A 22,686-nucleotide genomic window follows, 5' to 3' on the forward strand; every position below is an offset into this window, starting at 1 on the left:
ATTGAGGCTCTACGGCAGCAGGGAAGTAAGGGTTAACAAAAGACAGTAGAGAGCTCAGTTGACTGGTAAAGGCAGGAGGACATATTATGGGTAAATAGCAACCTCTGACCTCTACGCAATGCTTGTTTTAACCCTTTGAAACCATTTTTTGTCTTTCTTCAGATGCCTTTTACAAGCTGTTTAACCCTTAGAAATCCAAGCAAATTGGTTTGACTCCTTTAAAAAAATAAATAAATAAACACGAGGGAAGAGGCAGTGAGCAATTAATAAGAGGAAGAAAAAAAATCTAAAAATCAGTTTTTTAAAAAAAGGAGAACATTGAAAAAAAAATCCAGAATACTATGTTCATAATTATTATAATTATATATTTAAAATCATGCTACAAATGTGTGTGTATATATATATTTTCGGCAGTTTTTGGGTCTTTTTTTCTTTCTTTTTCTTTTCTTTTTCTTTAGGCAATACATTTTAATAATAGCAGTTATTAAGGATTCTGTTTCAACATTATCTACGGACAACTATTTCAGCAAAAATTGAATAAAAAACTAAACTTGAGGAGTTGCTCAATATATTCTAATATCTAATAAGAATTAAAAATATCGCTATTTTTTTGATAATATCAAAGAATATTTTCAAGTCATTTTTTGGTCTCCTTTTACTAATTTTTAGCATTTTGCAGGACATTTCTTGCATGGTTACTGATTATGTTTTTCTCATGTTTTTGAAAGTAATTAAATAACTTTTCCCGGGTTCAAGAACGCAGCATAAGAAAACTGTTGTCGATGTAATTGTTAAAGGGTTAAACTTATTTATATGCTTTTATTTTTGCACTTTTACTTAAGTAGAATTTTGGAAGCATGACTTTCACTTGTGAAGTTTTTCTGTGGTGTTGAAGCGCTCCTTTAATTAGGAGGAGGACAGCTGCTTATCTTAATTATATTTTTCCACAAACTAGATCCTCGTGTAATTTAACGAGTTTACAGCCGGACAACACAAACACTCGGCCTGTACTCGTCCGTCTGCAGCCTGACGGTGTGCAGACAGACTGTCTGAAGAATATCCAGACAGATCTGGATGCGTCTCTGCTGCTCGCTGAGCTTTGATCGAGGGGAGACGTGAACTCAGCCACCTTCAGCTGCGTCAGTTCCTAGAAAGCTTAGACGGCGGTTTAAGGGTTATATAACATTATGCAGTGAGTCACCAGGTGTGACAGAGTGAGACCAAAGTCCAGCTCAGCCCAGAAGTGATGAAATCAGCTCAGCAGTGATCGTGTTTGCTCAGGGCGAAGAGGCAGAGCACGTCAGCGTCAGAGGTCGAAGCTCCGGGATTTTTAAACAGGAAAAAATTCATACTTCAAACTATTTTGTTTTAACACTGAAATTAACATTAAAACATCAAAATCAAGCTTTAAAAATTATTATACGTTATTATTTTTTTCTATCGATTGAGTTCATTTTTTAACCAACATCAGTCCCAAATATAAATATTAAAAATTAATTAATTTTCCGGTATTTGAACCTTTACATGGTTTTTGAAAAGATGCCATTGTTTTTAGATGAAAAAAACACAAAAAATAAGTATATATGTATATAAATATATATACAGTTTATAATATGTTTTGCTCTTTACAGTCTGAATGTCACAATTTAGTTTCCAGAGTATTTTAGACTTATTGCAGCAGCTGAGGTGGAAATTCAGATCTTGCCAAAATGTTCGCCATATGCATGAGCACAGCCAAAATGAGCAAAAAATGAAGAATTAAAATGTGTAAAATTTGCTGTAAATTCCCTAAAGGTTAAATCACTTCTGAAGGCTTGACTTCATCAAAAGGCTTTTCATTTCTCTTTTCATTTATGTTTAAACCACTGAGTTCCTCTGCACCATACTCCTGACTGTACATTTGACGCTCATTTTTTTTGTTTTGAATTCACACGTTGCTTTTACATTTTCCCTTTGTAATTTCAGTTTTTAATTATTATTATTTTAATTATTATAAAAGTCTATTCATGTGTGTTTCATTCCTGTGATTTTATATGTAAAGCACTTTGTAATGTTTGTTTTGATGAATAGTATATAAAAAAAACAAACATATTATTATCATTCATTATTCAAAATGCCAGGACCAGACGGTGTGAAATGTAATTAACTCAATGCATTTTCAGACTCTTTAAGGATCCGCAGGAATCCTGCAGGTTTTCCAAACCGAACGCTTTGAAATTAGGAGACAACCAATCACCTTTTCATTTCTGGACGTTTTCTTTTAATTGATCCTTCATCCATCCTGTCCACAACCACACAACTTTAACATCTTCATATTGTTTATGTGCATACAGTGTACCGCTGCGTACATCCACAGCAAGCAGCCCCGTCAAATATTTCAACAGCTGCATTCAGTCAGATTACAGTAAAATAAGTTAAAACGATACTCTTTCAGGCCTGTGAAACCAGGTAAATAACAAATCTTCCTTCACGTCAGATGGCGCCCTCGACCGTTTCTCTATTAAGTACAGAAGCTCCTCGGCGTTGTTAGGCGTGGCGATTGTTTGCCGGCCGATTTCACGCTGGTGGGATCTCAGTACGGTGGTTTTTAAAAGGCATTTGTTTATATATTTAAAACCCACAATTCTTAGCTGTAAGGAGGGAGATAATGTGTCACCAATAGCACATTTTGTTAAAAAGTCGGGTTAAAAACAGCTGCTCAGAGGGGCTGCTTCAGTAACCAAAAAGAGGTCCAAACGTTTAGGACTAATTGTTCAATCTCAGGGATCTACAGAGCGTTTACGGCAAGTGGTAGTTTCTGAGCTGATAAGGACAGACGAGAGGCGGAGCAGAAAATGTCAGACTCTCAAAGGCCAAAAACTCCAGTTGGCATAAAAGCTCAGAGGAACTAAAATCAGAACCAGTTAACCATCAAAACGCCAAAAATTTCCACCCTGTGTCACTGATATTAGGTTACTTTTTTTAGTTTTAAAAATGAAGTTGATGGCGGGTGGCTCTGTTAGCAGACACGTGTTGTCATGGAGAAACAGAATGAGTGGCAGGTCAGACAACCTAACAGCTAGAAATTTGAAATTATCATTTTTTTTCCTCATTAGAGTCAAATAACAGATTGACAAATAAAATAAATGGACTGTAGTTTTATGTTTGGCCATTTGCTCGCACCGATGACTTTAGAAAAGAAGCGACAGTTGCCGTGAGCTCGCGGCTCACAAGAAGAGCCACTTTTTCAACATAAATTAAAGTGCAAATGATTAAACATAAAACTGTATTTTTAGCATGTGCAAGCCTAAAAAGAAAGAAAAAAATACAATAAAATTACATTAAATATTCTGATTTAACCACTGCTTCATGATGTTGCCGATTTGAGGTATGCAACGAGGTCTTGGCGCTCTCCCTTCTTCTTGATGCCGGCGAAGATCATTTTGGTTCCGGGAATGTACTTCTTGGGGTTCTCCAGGTACTCCATCAAGGTGGCCTCGCCCCACACGATACCTGGGAGAAGACGGAGGGTCGATTATTTCATCAGGACCTGAGAGGATCTCACGTCCAAGGGACCAGATATCAAAAAGATATAATTACATATTTTACATTAAAATATTTTAAGCACATTCCCAAGTTTTGCCTTTTTTTTTTAAACTTTACTTAAAATATATATATATGTATATATATATATATTCATATATATATTCAATTAAATGTTTTGCTAATTTTCAGATAATTTCCTTGTATTTTTTTGTACTAATTTTATAGTGGTTTATAATTTTTGGGCCATAAAACCTGCTACTGTTACTCGTGATGACACTATCATTAACAGAAACTTTTTCAACAACAATTTACTAATAATACTAATACTAATTTACAATCTGGGTTATATGGCAATCAATCATTCTCAAATGTGAGCATTTGCGGTTTGTGTCATGTTTTATTATCATTGTAAATTTAACATTTTTCAGTTAATTTTTTCAGTTAAACTGGTGGAACTTTTTGGGGGATTTTAAATAAGGGTCAGGGGTGTCATGGTTTCGATTCTACATTAAACATCGATCAAAATGAGCCTTTAAAAGCAGGATCAAAAAATAAACGTTATAAAGTATCTCTAAAGAGAGCCGTAAACAGGTTAACTGATAACAGCAGTCACAATTAGCTGCATCCATAAATTAATTTTCAAATATATTGCGAGTAATAAAACAATCATTTATGCATTTTCTTTTGGACAATAAATTATTATTGAGATACCAACATTGTTTTTCATTTTCATTTATTTGCACTGGTTTGTATTTATTTACCATAATTCTTTATAACCATAACCTTTATTAATTTTTGACCCCATCGCTGGGACATTATTGAAGTTGTTTAAAATGGGTGGGCCTATATTTACACTTTGCTGGCATTTGCAGATAAGCTAACTGCTAGGACTCGCAATCATTACTCGCTCGATTGATTCCTGCCGCCAACTAACTTAAAAAAAACATGAAGATCACGGCACATTTAGGGGGCTAGAAACTCCAAAAAAAGATCTAATCAACAGTTAGGCAGCGTAACAGTCCAAAGGCAGAGGGATGCTGTGTGTTGTATGATTTGGGCTTTATAAATAAAACTGAACTGGATTTAAAGACTCGGGCACTGACCTTTACTCTTGTTGGCGTCTGTGTACGAGTAGCCCTCTGCCTGCCCGGTCTTGCGTCCGAACAGACCCCAGAGGTTGGGGCCCACCTTGTGCTTGCCCCCCTCCTCTACTGTGTGGCACTGAGCACACTTCTGGACGAAAGCCTTCTTTCCTTTGGCGATGTCTCCCATAATCAGCTGCAGAGACACAAAGTGGACACGTCAGAGGTGCAGTTAACAAGTTTCATACACATTATTACCAATACATTTCCATGACTTTAAAGCAGATTTAAAGACCATACGTTCTCTAAAACCTATCTATGTAATAGCTTTTTTAAAATATATATTATTTAAGGAAAAAATAAGGTAAAGTTTATAAACTCATTTTTAAAGGACAAATAGTGGCATTTCTTTTTCCTTTAAAGATATTTGTAAAGAAAAAAATGGCTATTTGTTTTTTCTATTTTAAAAAATGTTGATTTGTAAAGAAAAAAAATGTGCTATTTGATTTTTTTGGCAATTAAAAAACATGGTAATTTGTTTTTTCTTTTAACATTTTTGCCATTATTTTTCAATCTTAAAGAAAAAACTTTGGCCAATGTTTTTCTTCAAACTTTTGTTGATTTTTAAAATTTTGTCGATTTGTATTTTCTTTTTTTTAAATTTTAATTTAAAAGGAAACATTTTGGTGATTTTTTTTTTCTTTAAAAATATTTGACTTTTTTTTTTAAAGAAAAGAAAAAAAACAGGTTTGTTAGGCATGTTTTCTTCAAAAATCACAGAAAAATTACATTTATTTCTGAGGGCCTAACACATCATGTGTTAATATACGGATTTGTAAAACAAACTTCCATGACTTTTCCAGGTTTTTCATGACTGTATGACTCCTGAGTTACAACAAACTGTAGTATTTATAACACCAATAAGTGTGAATTTGGATCCACAAATACATCTGTGCTCTTCTATTCATAGACCACAGTTATGGCAGGAAGCTCATTCACTGCTCGAGTCTGACTGGCGCCATCTTGTGAAGGTCGTTTGAGGTGAAAATTTTATCTTCACCTGTAGCTCTGCTTTCTTTACACCGCGTGCACATAATGCATGACTTTCTCCTGAGCTCTGGCACCCTGCCGAGGTCACTTCAAGGAAATCTGACAAGGAATACGCTTCAGGAAACGGCTCCAAACCAGCCTTTAGACACGTCCGCCTCCATCCACCCCCCTCATTTCTATCTAACAGCGTCTCATCCTGCAGAGCTCCGGTTACCGCACCAGGAGGCTGCCAGGCCGGTTGAGTAAATGAGATTAATAGTATCCCGCTATGAGAGGTTAGTTTTAATATGTTGACTTAAAACGAGCCAGCATTAATGTACTTAGTCAGAGCACCATTAACACAACTGTAGCTGAGAGGTGTTGTGCAAAAATGTGCTTCCTTGCTGTTTTATTCCCAAATTTCTGACGGTAAATCCTTTAAAATGCACACATAACAAGCTAGTAAACATTTATTAAATAAACTTAACAGCCATCTATGACCCTTAAACAATCCCATTATTATGACGGAGGATTAAAGAGGAAAAAAAGCTAGATTTCGAGAATAAAGTCATAACTTTGAGGGAAAAAGTAATGATAAATATAGTCATATAATAGTATTATGAGGACAAAATATAAATTTACAAGTAGTAGTCATAACATTATGAGAATAAATTCGTATATTTACTAGAAAAAAAGGTGTAATACTGTATATTGAAATTGTGCATTTACGGAAAAAAAGGCGTACTATTATGAGATTAAACTTTTAATTTTATAACAAATAGTGCTACAGATAATGACCAAGGAGTTGAGTAATGTGGTAAAATCCCCCATCCATAATTTTTCACTTTTTATCTAATATTAGTAGTCAATCTCATATTTTTGTAGATTCACCCATGACTTTTGATCGTTTATTTGTATTTTGTGGCCTTTTAACCATAACTCTCCACTCTTAATCTGTGACTTTATATTCTATAATATTTACGAATTTAATCTCAGCATATTATGATTTTTTCTCTCATATTTTTACGAGTTTAATCTCATAATATTCTGACTTTTTCTTGCAATTTTACGAGTTTAAGTTTATGATATTACGACTTTTTTTAACTTCGACTTTATCTTCGTAATATTGTGACTTTATTCTGAACATATTATGACAATTTTCTCATAATATTTTGACTTAAATCTCGAAATCTAATATTTTTATTATTTAACATGGCCCTGATCTTCCCTCGTATGTTATAAGGTGGTTTTACAATGACGGCACGGGGAAGCATTTAAAACGGGTGCAGGCGCTAACGTTACACCGGCTGTCCTAACGTGACCCGGGTGATCCCGCAGAAGATAAGACTGTGAATTGAGACACTTAATGCTTAGATCCAAAATCATTTCTTATACTCTTATTTGAGATATATATATATATACTATTTATGCACAACATAATGACATAGCATCAACAGTTATCTAGCTAACGGTGGACTAATATGACTGACAGGACTGCAGCAGCTTTATAACACGATAATAATCTATGTAATAGGAACTATAAGGTGCATTAGACCTTTGTACTGTTTGATATTATAGCTCGGTTAAGTTAGCATAGATGTGACAGCTCAGACAGCCTCTAATATGGCCACCGTCTGACTCACATCATCAAGGACAAACACAAAGTGAAAGTAGCTCCCGTGCACTGACTCTAAATGTGATATTACTTAAAGCATACAGTATTTTTTAGGAGTAAAAAGGCGCCGTTTATTGTGCTTTAACTGTAGCGTTAGCTTAGCCTGGCTAGCCGGGGATGTGTCACGGATCCAGCGGTCAAGGATGCTTCAATGTCGGCGTCCGAGCATCCATTGTAGCGTTAGCTAGCACCTAAACCGAGTCGAGACTACACTGAGGACAAGGTTAAATGTGAATAATTCAGTCAATTCCTTTAAATTTAACAAAAAATAAGCGCATTACTCTTCAATATCGGTCTATCTTGATTAAGCCTTACGCAAAGAGAGCAACTGAGCTATTCACCAACATGGCCGCTACCGTTAGCTAGCTGATGTCAACCGCCCAGCATCCCCGTTTTTATCACGTCTATTGTGTTTCAGCGGCGTTTAAAAACAATAAAACCACTCACACCGATTCTATTCATGCTAAAACTGAATAAGAAGTATAAAATTTACCTTTTGATTGGAATAAGCGGGGTTAAAGTCCCTCTGTAGCGCAGGTCGCGGCTCCTCTTCAGGGCGGATGAGCGGTTTCTGGCGGTCGCAAAGAAGGTCACTTCACTTTAGAGGCACCGGCTTCTGACGTCATCATCAAATCACGTGTGGCGCATTGCCTCCTGACGTAGACCCTTTAATCCGGCCGGGTTCCATTTCAATCACACGGTTACTTCGCCAACTTCATATCTTTACATTTAGCCATAAATTGTGTTTTTAACGGCGAAAAACCCCCTCAAATATACACCAATAAAACGTCATATTAAAAAGATGTACCTGTGATGTCGCTTACTCGACATGAGTCCCGTAGGAGGTGAGACGAAGGTGGAAGGGGGGTAAAGATGAATGTGGTTTGGTACTGGTCCCAGCATCTTGACGCATTCCCCAGCTTCCACAGCGGAGCAAAAGGCACCTGCTGGAGTAACCTTATAAGGAAATACATATAACATATACATAAAATGTACATTACAACATTACAGTTACTATGGACAAACTTAAGTATTTACCTTTTTAGCAATATATTCACATATATGTTTTTTATATTTTGAAATCACACACTAGTTTTATACATTGTATTGCAGCATAAGGTAGTTTATTATTTTACACTATTTTACACCGTCAGTACAGTATTCATATTATAATTTAAATGTTCACATACTAGTGCTATTTCCATTAATATTTTTACACACTTACATACTCATACTCACATTATACATACTTTTTAAAAAATATTTAGCTATTTACATATTGTGCTTTTCATTTACTATAACTAATTTCTGTTTTTACTTTTCTGTTTTTATATACTTGTGCTTGTACTTATTCTTACTTGCATACCTCAATTTCCCCCTGGAAATCAGTAAAGTATTCCTGATTATGATTTATTACTTTTAGCTTGTCAATCATATTCCAGTTCTAAGAGTTTAGGAATACTGGAAAATGTCTGCATACTTTAGGCTCTATTTGATATAAAATGTTATGGATATTATGTTGGTGCGCTCATGTAGCTTATTATTCGACATTTGAAAGCTGGGCAAATTGGCTTTATTGTTTTCAAAGACCTGGGAAGAGGGCTACAGGCAACTTAAAAAGAAATGACTGAAAAGTTAGCAAGAAATTAATAAAGATTACCTAAAAATAATACGAAAAAAACCCTACACAAACAAAACAAAAACAACAACAGAATGTCCTCAAAAAAGTGCTACAAAAAATTAAATACAATTTTATTTGCTAATATATATATGCTAATAAAAGGCAGTAAAGTAAACATTTGTACACCATGCACCTCTCTGCAGCTGACTTCACTATAGTTAAGATAAACAGTACATGCACAAAATAAAAAGTAGAGTTTATAGAAACAAAGACAGGTCTAAGCACATTTTTTAGGGCCACCAGGGTGTCCTTAGACAAAAGGGACACAGTCACCTCAGACAGTGCTTCAAACACTCTCTCAGTCATTTTTTCCTTAATACTATTGCAGATTTTTGGCAAAATTCATATAGATCAATATAAATTTGTATTAGGTGGCCTGTACAGGGAAAAGGCTGACACTGAAAGAAATGATTTAAATCCATACAACAAAACCACAATAAAACTATTACAATCTCTACAGTTGTCCTCAAAGGGGTCACTCAGCACTAAACACACACACACACACACACACACACAGATAAACATAGATCATTCCTGAGACCCTCACTTCAACAGTCATGAGTCTCTCTGACGTCACATCATCAGCTGACGGCCTTACGTAGCCTCTGTGTTAACATGTTGGGCCTCTGCAGGTCAATGGGGTCGTATACTATAGGTTATATATTATTGACATACATAGTAATTTTTTAATATAATGATTTTATAATAGGCATATAACATGATTATCTTGCTGCCTCAAGTTCTGTATTATCACAGTTTCAGAGAAGCAGACCTCAGCAATGAGAGTCTTGGATCTCAAACTTCCTCCAATAAATATTAAATTTGTACATAAAAAAAGATAATCACATAAGCAAAAAATTAATTATTTTCAATATTCTACTTTCAAAGTAATTTTATTTATTTATTTATTTTAGAATTATCACCGCCTGGCATATGTCAATGGTTTGCAACAACACTGACTGAGACAGTGCACCTAGTGGAAATAGAAAACTGGAAAAAATTGCAGTTTGAATGGGTTTCTGGCATATGTTTTGCGCTTAGCGGTATGAATGTAAAAATTTTGCTTACACCGTGTATTTCAGACTTATTGTAACAGCTGTGCTGGATATTCACATATTTAACAAAAACACACAATCTTGCCAAAATGTCTGCAATATACATGAACACAGCCAAAATTATCAAAGAAATAACAATGAAAAGCCTGTTAAATGCCACAAATAGTCACAAAGAGTTAAATACGAGTTACAAAATGATGCTGCAGAGAGATTTTATAACTGGTATGAACCTCTTTGGGTTACAAAATCTCTCTGCAGCATCATTTTGTAACAGAGAAACTCCGACCGTCGCTCCTCCGGTAAAGTAGGTGGCGGTAAACGGTCATAGCTCCACTGACAGCTTCAATACTATGGGGATTTACACAATTCACTTACTACACTTTACAAAGATACACTTAATACACTAGTTTTAGGCACATTTTGAGAATAAACAACATTTTATTGTAATGAGATGTTGTACTCACCATATTATTATTGCAGCACACCTAAAGCACATTTTTAGGACAAACAGGCTCCAAAAACTTCCCGCCTTTTTTCAAATCATATCAATTATCGGGGTTGTTTTTGGTAAATCTGTGGAAAGCAGTGTTGAAACGTAAACTTGTACGATTATGAGAATAATTAAATCATAATCTTTAAAGACGTGTTAGAAATTACCGACAGTAGCCGTTGTTTTTTTTTTTTACAGCTTTTGTCAAATTTCCGGAGGAAGCGGGAAGTTCCGAGCAGATCCTGAAGGCAGCACCAACGGCCGGGGCGGCAGCGCTCTCGGGTGGACGCAAACATGGAGGAGTATCAGACCAACACCAAACAGACCGAAAACCTCGACGACCCCCCCAACAGCCGGTTGTTTGTGGTCGGCAGCCGCGCCCTGACGGAGGATGAGCTCCGGGAGAGCTTCTCGGTTTTCGGGGACATCCAGGGGGTCTGGGTGGTCAAAGACAGGCAGACAAAGGAGCCCAAAGGCATCTGCTACGTGAAGTTCGCCAAGTCGTCGCAGGCCTGCCTCGCCATGGAGGAGATGCACGGCAAAGTGCTGGCTGAGGGGAGCAAACCCATCAAGGTATCGATAATAATTAACGTTAGACCGACCGAGAAGCCGGACTAAAACTCAGAATCAGTTTAATTTTCCGGTAATTGTTTGTAAATTTCCGTTAAAAACCGCCGCGGTGTTAGCTTAGCTCGCTAGCATGCTAACGTTCTAAACGTCAGCCCGTTGAAAACGGAGCAAACTGGCTTAATTTTTTAAAAACACGGGAAATAATATAACAGACAAGCACCATAAATAAATAAAAAAAATCATTAAATTTGTCCCTTTTTTGCTAAATCTCGCAAGTTTAACAATCTCTAATACGGCTGTCATCTTCAAAGGTGGCCGCCTTCCTAGTAATAACAACAGTAACAACACTAAACTTTATTATTATTATTATACTTTTCATACAAGAATAGCAGCCCACCGTGCTTTACAAGAAGGACATTACATGCTTCAGTGCTTCACAGCAAAAGTCAAACAGGACATAGTGACACAGTAAAACCCACATGTAATAATAAAATAAATTCAATTCAATGCATCTTCAAATGGATAAAAATTGAATGCACAACATGAGGTGGAACATAGAGTAAATAAAATAAAACCCACTGACATTAAAAATAACGAATAAAATGCTAATATAGGGAGAATAAAGTTGTAGACTTACAAGAACTTGAGTTGTAATATTATTAGAATAAAATTGTAGTATTTTGAGAATAAAATTGCATTACGAGAAGATAACCCTCACAATATTTTGTGAATAAAGTTGTAGATTTTTGAGAAATTCAGCTATAATTTTATGAGAACAGACTATAAACTATATTATGGTTACAGATAATTATATTTGGCTTATTTATATTTCATCAAAGCACTTTATTGTTCTTTTCTTATTGAAAGTTCACCAAAAATAGACAGTATGCACAACCTGAGTGGTGGATAAAAAAGAAAAGGTTTTTTTATGTCTAGGATTTTGTCTTCAACTCTTCACTTTCGGGGACTTCAGGGATGATTTAAAAAAAAAAACAAAAAAAAAAAACGTCCCTCCTTAGTCATCCCCTTCCCTGAAAAATAATGAGAAAAAAGTCTCTTAGGTGAAAATTATTTTGGTTGTGATGCTCAAGTCAATGAAACAAACAAAGAAAATCAACAATTTTTCTATTCGGAAATAGTAGTCGTGTCCGAAACTTCAGGGGAGTATCAGAAATCTTATTTGATTATTCCCTATATAGTTCACTATTTAATACTCACTACATAGAGAATAGTGAGTGAGTGAACAGTTTGAGCACAGTTATTGTCTCAGTTTATCAGGGACAATCCACAATCCTCTGTTTCCTGTGAAACTACTCCCACTAAACAAATACTCTTTTAAAAATACAGGAATGTGGACCAACCAGGTCCTCATGTAAAGCTCTGAGTAGCACGGACCAACTTTATTCCCCTCCTTCATACTGGGATGACAGCCCAAATTTCAGAAGCAAACATCTCAGTTCCATGTCGTATAAAACCAGAGCTATACGAGATAGATATACTAAATCAAAATCCATCACGTATGTGAATCTTGCTCCAAATGAATATCTGAATGTTTTATTAGTTTGCTCATGTAACCAATCACTTGTAACACTTCTCTGTCCTCCTTTGGTTGTTTTTGCAGGTGTTTATTGCCCAGTCACGATCTTCAACAAACCACAGAGATGTTGAGGATGAGGAGCTGACCAGGATCTTCGTCATGATCCCTAAAACCTTCACAGAGGAGGACCTGAAAGACATATTCAAAGTAACTACAACACCCACTTTCTTGCCTATATGTTAAATAAACTAAGTCTACAATGCAAGGCAGTAAATGTCAGGAAAATTAGATGGAGATTTGCACATTGAATGCACATTCATAAGCTTAACTAAAACTGTTATGTTATGCTAAAACAGTAATTTTCTCCTACTTCTTACTAATATCTTACTATTTTTGAGTCCTTGCGCATCCTCTCATGATTTTCAAAAAAACCCAACAAAAAAACAACCAAATTGTTCAGGCTGTAAAGACATTAAAAAAGTGTGGTTCAATATATCATTTCAGCTCGATTATTACAAATCTGTTTATCCCTTTCTCTTTGTCCGTCTCTCCTCCAGGAGTATGGCGATATTGAGTATTGCGTGATCATCAAGAATAAGTCCACAGGGGAAAGTAAAGGACTGGGCTACGTGAGGTACTACAAACCCTCCCAGGCTGCCCTCGCTATAGAGAACTGTGACAAAAGTAAGATGGTGTCAAAGGTTTTTACTGGTTTATTATTTGTGGTAGAAGTAGCTGCAGGTCAAAGTACTGGAAGACTTCAAATTTAACATTTCTAAGCACTCATAAATGCATTTCTGCTCATCAGGTAATATGTAGTGTGTCTCCAGCCATAACAGCTTCTGTCTGTTGTTTACACTTTATGACCCACTGTGGACGTTTTTGTCTCTGAGTTGTTGTAATGATGATTATGATGATAATGATTATGGTGTTTGTGTCATTAGCTTACAGGGCCATCCTGGCTGAACCTCGCAACAAAGTTACCACAACAGAAGACTACTCTGCAGGACAGCTCAGAGGGGATTATTTGGGCGGCGGTGACCCCATGAACCAGTATTCCTTCCAGATGCGTATGTCCTGTCAGTCCTCCTTTTTTGTTATATTTTGCTTTTAAGTTTTCTGTTTTGTTTGTTTTATTATAAAGCCAAAGACCAGCAGTTTGAATCTTGTGCAGATTGGTTTGATATTTCATATTAAATTATATATATATATATATATATATATATATATATATATAATTATAAATATAGTTTGGGTTCTTTTTTCCTGTTTTTGGTACCATTTTCTCAAAATTCTCCCCCCTCTTTTTTTTAACTATATTTTTAGCTAAATTATTTTTGTCACAGTTTATTGCTCTTTTTTCCATGTTTTTTTTCCTTGTGTAAGAAATCGAACCAATTTGTTCAGGTTTCAAAAGGTTAAGTCCGTCATGCGTAATAAAAGCACTGATTGCTGAATTTTGTGTCTGCTGTCAGATGATATAGTTGATGGTTGAAACCATTATGATGCAGTAGCTAGTATTTACTAGGGGGCTCGTCAGTGAGCCCAAATATGAATAAATAGAAAGTAAAGACATTACAGTTAAAGTACAAATTAACTCCGTTGATGAGTTCAGGTTCATGTGAGTTATTTAGAGAGCTCTTTGTGGCCTTTTGTGTGCTAAGCATCTCTGCGGTTGTCTCTGTCTTGTGATTGACCTCGATGTCCCTCTTCACTCCGCAGCTGACCCTGGAAACTACCCGGTCATGGACTACCGCTCTGGTCCGGGCCCATGCCCCAGCACCAGCACCAACGATATAACGCGGTGCCTGATGATATCAACAAGGGCCGCTCTTACCCAGGAGCAGGTGTTTGCTCTGTTTGACATCATTCCTGGTATGGAGTACTGTGAGCTGCAGCGAGACGCTTATGGGATGAGCAAAGGTTGGTGATGAAACACAAAGTACGGGTTTTACTTATCTGGATAATTTTATTTTGAACATGTAAAATAAAAGCAAAATTAAGATGTCTTTTATCAAGATTTGATGACTTAAATGACTGAAAATGATTTCCAGACCATTTCTGCCCACTGTGGCAGTCTATAATCAAATCATGTCAAAAACAATAAGTCAGCGACTGTTATAAGTTTTAAATCTTTAAATAGTTTTCTTAGTCTGACCAAAAGAGAAAAGCCAAAAGAACTTTTTGGTGCATTTTACACCCTTTTGATTCTTCATTTTTTTTATCATATTGGCTGTGTTCATGCCAATGGCATAACTTTAGGAAAGGCTGTGTATTTTTGCTGAATTTTGGAATTTCTAGCTCAGCTCCTACAATAAGTCTAAAACACACTGTGACAACTAAATTGTCACATTCAGACTGTTAAGTCCAAAAAATGCGCCATTGAAACCCATTCAAACTGACATTTTTGATCCCACAGCCATCAAAGCATTCATCTAAAAACATAGTGGCACCATGACAAAAACCTCATTTGAATGCTTAAAATTCAGAAGATTAATGAATATTTGATAATTATGGTTAGGACTGATGGTTAAAAAGAAAGTAGAAAATAAAATTCAGGTACAATATTTTTTAAAGCTTAAATTTTGAGAAGTGCATGCGTGCGCAGAGTGATGCGTGTGTAATATAACAGCAGGCTCCAAGGGTTAAGTTTGTTACGACATGGATAAAAGAAGCAAATCCACATATTTGAGAAACTTCAATTGACCCCATAGGTGGCTCAGATATTGATTTGTTGATTGCCATTTATTATTTTACTGTTGGTCGACTACAATCAACTCAGTGAGCCAAAAACGGCCATCAAATACATTTCAAAAAAGTATTCTTGATTTTAATAGAAGCTTAAGTTAAAATAAAATTCTGTGTGTTTGCGTGTTCAGACAGCTCATTTTGATGACTCTTGTCTCTTTTCCTTTTGGCCTCAGGTCATGCTTTGATTCGCTACAGTAATCTGGGCTCAGCGGTCTACGCCAAGGACAAGCTGAATGGCTTTGAATATCCACCTGGAAACAGACTGGTAGTAAATTTTGTGGATGACGGAGAGGACCGCAGCAGGTACACACACACACACACACACACACACACACACACACACACACACACATATGCTACACTACTTCTTTCATACACAACACAACAGAAGAGTCTGAAGTTAATCAAGGCGTAAAGCAGGAATGGCCTTTAAAGTTAATGTGTTAAATTAAAAATTGGGACCAAAATGCCACTAATGATAAATGGTAACCTTCTCTTCACGTCTTCTTAGTCAAATTTTATTAGTTGTCAAATATTTATGGGTTAATGTTACTTTTTTCGCCCCTGTGGGCCACAGTGACCGGACATTTGTCTTCCAGGAGCAAGTTGTCTTTCTATAGAAAACAGTATTCAGTCTGAGGAAGTAAAAGTTATCCCAACAACAGGAAAGCCCAGCAATGACTGTTGTGTTTAAAACAAAAATGAAAACGTGTCGGCTGGCTTAGATGGAGTCAGATTTCACTATCTGTACACTTTTGTACCATCTTCGTGGCACAAATTGAATTGTTATTTGAGAGTGTGCAATACAAATTTTAAGTAAAAAATACTGAAAGATTTAACATGACCATGAAACATTCTGTCCGTCAGCATTTTTGTCTGTATGCTGTCTCATGTTGAAACTACTTTCACAGCAACAATTTCACGTGTATAAATTACTGAAGATGAGCTAAAAATATCCTGTGTTTGTTTTGTTTGTAGTCCCGTAGGTCGCATGGCCATGCAGTTTGTTGCAACCCAGATGATGTCTGCAGCGTGGAACAGTCCCCAAAGCAACCAGTCAATGAAACCTCCCGTGAGTACATTAAATCAGTGCCTGATTTACAAGGTTGTATCAGATCACTTTTATTTATCCTGATTTGTATTTACTTATAAGACTTAAACTGAACAAAAGTCATGCATTTGATGCTGCCTTCACATTCTCCTTAGAAATATTGTAATTATGAGTTCCAAGCACATAAACGGTCCTTTCAAAGTTATAATTATGAGTGGGAAATTTCTATGATATCTAAGTTGCCAAGTTGTGAGGTTTCAGGGCGGCAGAAATGGCAGAAAGCATGGAAGCAGTGTCAACAATTGATGGAAGAAAATTATATGTATTTTGTTCCTAGCAGCTATCATTTACTCTTAGAAGTTGCACATTTTAGTATCTGCAAGCAAGCAAGCAAACTTTGAACTGTAAAGCATGCCAGGGGAGCATACTAGCATTGAAAACAATGATATTTTATAAAAAATTGCAGAGTTTTTGTTCAGTCACATATTAAATATAAATTTTTTATTACATGTTAAGTGTCAAATGGTATTGATGTTAACTGCTGTCCATGTAGAGTGACCTAGATTAAATATAAACATAGACTATATGATATATAAAAGATATAGGAAAAAATAATATGTAAAAACATGTAGATAAACTGGAAAAACCTATTGGCTCTTATTAAAATGCAATCCATCTTCTTTGTAGCTTCCATGCTGTTGCCACTTTCCGACCTCAAATCACATGAACACAACAAAGTCAGAAAAACGAACTCCCAACTCTGAATCTACGACCGTCCTACGTCACATGAACGCAGCATTAGACATAAACTGAACCAGTGCTGTTGGGATTTTAAAAAAACTGCATGTGCAAAGTTAATACTCTACCTGTAAAAAGAGTTATTTAAACCTAAACTGAATCACTGACTCTGAGTGTTTGTTTGTATCTTTCAGAGCTTGCCTCCCCTCCCCCCGATGGCCCGGATTCAGACCGATGTCAGCCTGCCCTCTCTGAAGAAGCTCGCTCCGCCTGACAGCAAAGTGAAGGAGCGCTTGTTTGTAGTCTTCAGCCCCTCCCCGCTGCCCCCGGAAGTGCTGGAGGACGTTTTCGGGTAAATGTCTCATTTGCTGACTCATTATTTTTTACTTATTGCAACAATACAATGTGCAACAATGCACATTTTGTGAAAATAATGGCCCATAAGCCGGAAGGTGAAAGGTTCAATTGCTCACTACTCCAAGCTTAGTCACAGTAAATGACTGGATGAGAGCATTAAGCTAAATGCTCATAAATTACAGTGTAATGTTTCTGCAGACTATTAGATTTAACAAATGTCTGTCTCCCTCTGTCTGTCTTCCTGCAGCCGCTTTGGTTCACTAATTGAGGTCCATTTGGTTCCTGGGAGGAAGGTTGGATACATGAAGTATGCCGACAAACAGGTGAGACTCTGAACTGCTGCAGGAAAAAACTCTTTAGGAAGTGAAGTTGAAAAGACAGTCTGGTGAATGGAAATAAAGGCACATGTTCACTCGTGTGTCTTTGTCTCTCAGTGTGCTGATGAGGCCCTGGCAGCGCTCCACGGTCAGGTCGTCAATGGAGTAAAGATGAAGGTGATGTTGGCCGATCCTCCCAGAGAGGAATCTCATAAACGCCCTCGTACCTACTAACCACATGGCGGAAATGACCGGTAAGTGCCAAGTTTTCTGCTGCAGGGAGCACCAGTATGTATATGTTAGATGTGAAACGGTTTTCAAGAGTCACGATTCAGTTCATGCCCCCTTCAGGAGTCATGGTTTGAGGGGGAAAAAAACCCTGAATGCATCATTTAATTTGAACAGACAATAATACAAGTGTCAGACAGACACAGCACTCTTGTTTTGGACTGAGCTAACATTTCGCCCACTGGCAGCTTTTAAACTATTTTCATTGTGAGAATAAGAAACATTTTGAACACTTCTGTTTGGTACAGTGGAAAATCAGTTCATTCAAGTAGTTTCAGATTGGCTGTATTTAAACAGTAAAAGCGCCCAAACATTTAACCTCACAGTGTGACGCCGTTGATTGTCCAGTAGCATGATGAATGTGTTTCTTTTCACATCCCCTTCAACGATGGCGCAACACCAACACACCGTCCTCGTCTTGCACACAACTCTCTCTCCGTTACTGTTGTAGCTGACTACGAATTGCAGGCAAAAGCACTAGAGCTCTGATCAGGCTCAAAAATCCGGCCCAACCCTACATGAACCTGCACATTTTCCATCCAAGCCTGACCCACAGCCGCAGATTTGGCTTGAGTCAATAAATCCTAAATTTCTACAGGAAATTATAATTTTTTTCAATAGTCTGTTGGGATGCAGGACAGGCTGTCCCCTTCCTGTGTCTGTTTTACTCGGTGATCCATGAGTGATCTGCAAGTGATGATCACCACTCTTTTGCATGTTAGACACTTTTCTCCCACCATGTGGAAGGCGGCAGGTAAAACTGCCAACCGGGTCGCCCTGCAATCAGAGATGAGGAAATACAAAGACGTCTGTTTTACTTAACCTTTCCTGCTACCGTATCAAAATAAAAGTCCTCTGGCAATTTTTTGTGAATAGAATCCCGTCACTTGTTGACACAAGGCATTTTATTGTGAAACATTTGTAGGACTGTGTCGTTGACAATGCAGGAGCTTGAACAACTTCATAAATGAGGGAAATTTGTGATTGTAAATGTGGAAATACAGAAGTCACAGCAGCAGGCAGCCCTGCAGCAGCGTCACAGCCACAATGTTGTCTGTGTGGACACCACGAGCGCAACACGCTTCAGTTGTGTGAGGTTGTTGTCACATGTGCTCTTGCAGCCAGTGTGTCCTTCTAAAAGCTGCGTGAACTGGACCGTGACCCCTGCACTGTAACAGTTCAGTACAAATGCATGCACCACTACAGCCGTAATATACAAAATAATATTTACAACGTTAATGTTTAATGTGCTGTTTCAGGCTCGTTAAAAGGTTTGTACAAGCAACACACACACTGCAGAAATGTGGCATATTTACGGAGGTAAATACAAAGTCATGTTTCTAAAATGCAACGCCAGTGTGTGTGTTGCAGTTCTTAACAAAAGTCAAACAACCGAGTTAAGTGTTTTAGAGCTTCTTCCACCTCGACTTGTCCACCTGCAGTCCTCCACACACCTGTGCACGCAGTAAACTGATTTTACTGCTTGTAAGGAAGTCGTGCTCTCAGCAAGTTTCTGATGACCATGACATGTTTCTCTTCCTGTGAATAACAATGTAGCTTCTTGTTTCCCAGGCGACTGTTGTCATGACACAATGACACCTGACCTGACCGACCGACCGACATCAAGACCTCCTCCCGACCTCTGACACGACCTTTGACATCTGTCTGACCTTACTCCGGGTCCGTGACCTTGCTGTGACTCATTGATATAACAAGTCAACGGTAGCATCCTCTACTAACGGAGTCTTAATCACATGTAGAGTCTGTGAGCGGCTGCAACATGCACAATGTGTCGTTTGTGGTCATCGTCCTACTTTTATGCTTTTTTTAAGTTCAAATTATCAGCCTTGACGCTGCTGTTGCAGTAGCACACTGAAATTTATCAACAAACTGCTGAGTAAACACTTGATTTTAAGTTAAGAAGTCTCTTGAGCTACACTGTAGTTTGTAGAACAGGTGTTTGGCAACATTTCCGTTTTGTGTGCAGGTGGCTTTAAAAACCCGATATTTAAAACTGGGTCCAGGTGGTTTTCTTTTTTAAGATCTAGTACTTTTCTCCTAGATGTTCTGTCCATCTCTTGTTGAGCTCATTTCAAAGGTGTTTATCAGATCAACTGTAAACTTTTTTTCTCTCAATAAAAATAAAAACATTTGAACGCTCCAGACTTTCTTCTCTTCTTCTTTATTGATGTTTGAATAATGCTGCCTTCACGTGACCCCTGGAAATATCATGTTTACGAGTTACGAGCGCTGTAATTACAGGTGAGAAATTGGGAAATTTCGATGATACCCGAGTTAACGAGTTGTGATGTTTCAGGGCAGCAGAAATGGCGGAAATCATGGAGACATTGTCAACAATTACTGGTAAAAAATTCTGTATTTTATTTTGTTCCTAGTAGCTATCATTTACTTTCAGTAGTTGCACATTTTTGTATTTTTATCTATTAGCTGTAGCAAGCAAACTTTGAACTATAAAGCATGCCAGGTGAGCTTATAAACGAATGAAAACATCAGGCAGCACAATATTTTCCATAGGGATGCATGATAATATCTGCACGTCATCAGTATTAACAGATATTGGGTTTAAAATGATATATGGGACGTAGGGTAACTTGTATCTGCTGATATAACAAACCATTTCTTTAAGAGGACCAAGTAAGCATATAAAAAAAACCCCAACTTAAAATATTTTTCTTATTTAGTGCAATGAATGAATATTATATACTGTACGGTTATACCAAATTAACTACGTTGATCTGATACATCCCACCGCACGGGGTGTTCTCGACTGGTGAAACAGTGTCATACTCAGTAACGACACTTAATCTCTGTCTCCTTTAAGAGTTTATTCCTTCTCCTCAGCAACTCCACACATGCTTGCACTTAAACAGTGGTTGTGCCGTCGGTAGGTAATCAACAGCTCAGCTTCACCAGTCAAAACGAGGCACAGCACGTAAGAACAATCACCGGGAGAGAGAAAAAATACAAGGTGGACTGCTGCCACTAGAGGGTGCTATGAACTCACAACAAAATAAAATAGTAGAACAAAATAACATGCCTGAAAATGGGAGAACTTCACACATATACACTGAAAAATATTGAATTGTATGTCTTTGTCTGTTTGTGGGCCATCACAGTAATGGTATGCATAATAAGAAACTTAAAACGGTAACAATGTTAATGGCGAGATAACTTTTCCTTGATAGAAATATAAGATGTAATCCGCTCTCATTTTCAGCCGGCGTCTCCGCCGGTGTCCGCTCCGTTGTCCCGCCGATTTCTCCGCTGCTGTCTTCGCCGAGGTCCCCGAATGTCCGCTCGCTCTTATTCTCTGCCATTGTCTCTGCCTGTGTCCCCAAATGTCTGCTCCGCTCTCATTCTCTGCCTGTGTCCCCGAATGTCTGCTCCGCTCTCATTCTCCGCTGGTGTCGTCTCCCCCCTCCCTTCTTCTGCTCCGAAAATGACTCATTTTGTCTGAAATGTGTGGGGTTTTTTTTAAAAATGAAAATACACAAATTAAATTCATCTGTATTCACCACATCTCAGCCTTTCACACCCTCAGGCACCACAACCTTCTCTTGGAGCGGTAGACTGTCATAAAAATGGTGTTACATATAAACATGGACCACTTAACCTTTTGAAACCAGAGCAAACTGGTCTGATTTTTTCCCTCAAGAATACCTAGAGAAGGCAATGTGCGACGCTATGATATGACCCCCAAAAATTAGTAGTTTAGTTTAGTTTAGTAGTGCAGTTTACATTTTTCCTAAGGTTTTTGGGTGTTTTTTACATCTCTCTCTTTTTGAGGTCATTCTTCTTGCAATTTTGACTAATTCCTTGATAATGCTGTGGGTCATTTCTTCTTAATATGCACAATGCATTTTTTTCCACGTTTTTTGGGGAAAAAAAACAACAATTTGCTCGGGGCCCAAAGGTTTAAATGCTTGTTAAAGGCATCACATGGAAACTCAAAGGGTTAAAAGATGTAATGCAGTGATTCTCATCCAGGGGTCCTTGATGGAGCTCCTGGGGGGTCACCAGAAATATGGGAAATAGTTAATTTATTATTTTATTTACTATAGAAGGGAACCTAATTGAACCTAAGTGAGAATTACTACAATATTTTTTCACTTCTTCCACTGTCATCTTCTTCTCTGTGGAGTTTCATGGCGGTGGTTATCCACGTGTTGCATTACCACCATCTGCTGGGTTTTATCAGTTGTGCAGTTCAGATTATTTGCTGTCCCGTCAAAGTGATCGTTCACATCATCCTCCGCTCTGTAACCGAGACACAGCTGTGATCCGGAGCAAATCGCTCCCTCTGCGGATCTGTCTATATTCAAAACTCACTTTACAGGAAAGCCTACCTTTAATATTGTTATTTTTTTGTTATATTTTTAACTTATTGTCATTGCAGTTTATAATGGTCTTGTTTTAGTTTCCCCATATGTGACTATTTTATGTACTTCCATATATTTTGTAGTTTGACCTGTTTTAAATTCAAGAGTTTAATCTTTTATTGGCATTTTACCTGTTTTAT

The 22,686-nt window shown here is 37.3% G+C and overlaps 2 protein-coding genes across 3 annotated transcripts; one reads left to right on the top strand and one right to left on the bottom strand.

The window, feature by feature from the left end:
• Positions 1 to 2,237: 2,237 nt before the first annotated feature.
• On the bottom strand, positions 2,238 to 7,963 carry LOC148187625 (cytochrome c). The gene is made up of 3 exons (XM_088086674.1): positions 7,805 to 7,963; positions 4,629 to 4,803; positions 2,238 to 3,492 (listed from the first exon to the last, which is right to left on the bottom strand). The coding sequence occupies exons 2-3, from the start codon at positions 4,795 to 4,797 to the stop codon at positions 3,347 to 3,349; spliced, it is 315 nt and encodes a 104-aa protein (XP_087942800.1). The 5' UTR covers positions 4,798 to 4,803; positions 7,805 to 7,963; the 3' UTR covers positions 2,238 to 3,346.
• A 2,810-nt stretch (positions 7,964 to 10,773) lies between these two features.
• rbm45 (RNA binding motif protein 45) lies at positions 10,774 to 20,309 on the top strand. Of its 2 annotated transcripts, none has more exons than XM_088086748.1 (11): positions 10,774 to 11,110; positions 12,729 to 12,851; positions 13,202 to 13,328; positions 13,589 to 13,723; positions 14,367 to 14,567; positions 15,569 to 15,698; positions 16,374 to 16,467; positions 17,379 to 17,536; positions 17,789 to 17,864; positions 17,976 to 18,112; positions 19,719 to 20,309. In XM_088086748.1, the coding sequence occupies exons 1-10, from the start codon at positions 10,832 to 10,834 to the stop codon at positions 18,090 to 18,092; spliced, it is 1,440 nt and encodes a 479-aa protein (XP_087942874.1). In that variant the 5' UTR covers positions 10,774 to 10,831; the 3' UTR covers positions 18,093 to 18,112; positions 19,719 to 20,309. The 2 variants fall into 2 exon arrangements, with proteins under 2 accessions (XP_087942874.1, XP_087942875.1); XM_088086749.1 differs by having other exon boundaries at positions 10,775 to 11,110; positions 13,589 to 13,714.
• Positions 20,310 to 22,686: the final 2,377 nt, after the last annotated feature.

Source organism: Plectropomus leopardus, chromosome 13, assembly GCF_026936395.1.
Source record: "Plectropomus leopardus strain MGB_pleo_1.0 chromosome 13, ASM2693639v1, whole genome shotgun sequence".
Taxonomy (NCBI): domain Eukaryota; kingdom Metazoa; phylum Chordata; class Actinopteri; order Perciformes; family Serranidae; genus Plectropomus; species Plectropomus leopardus.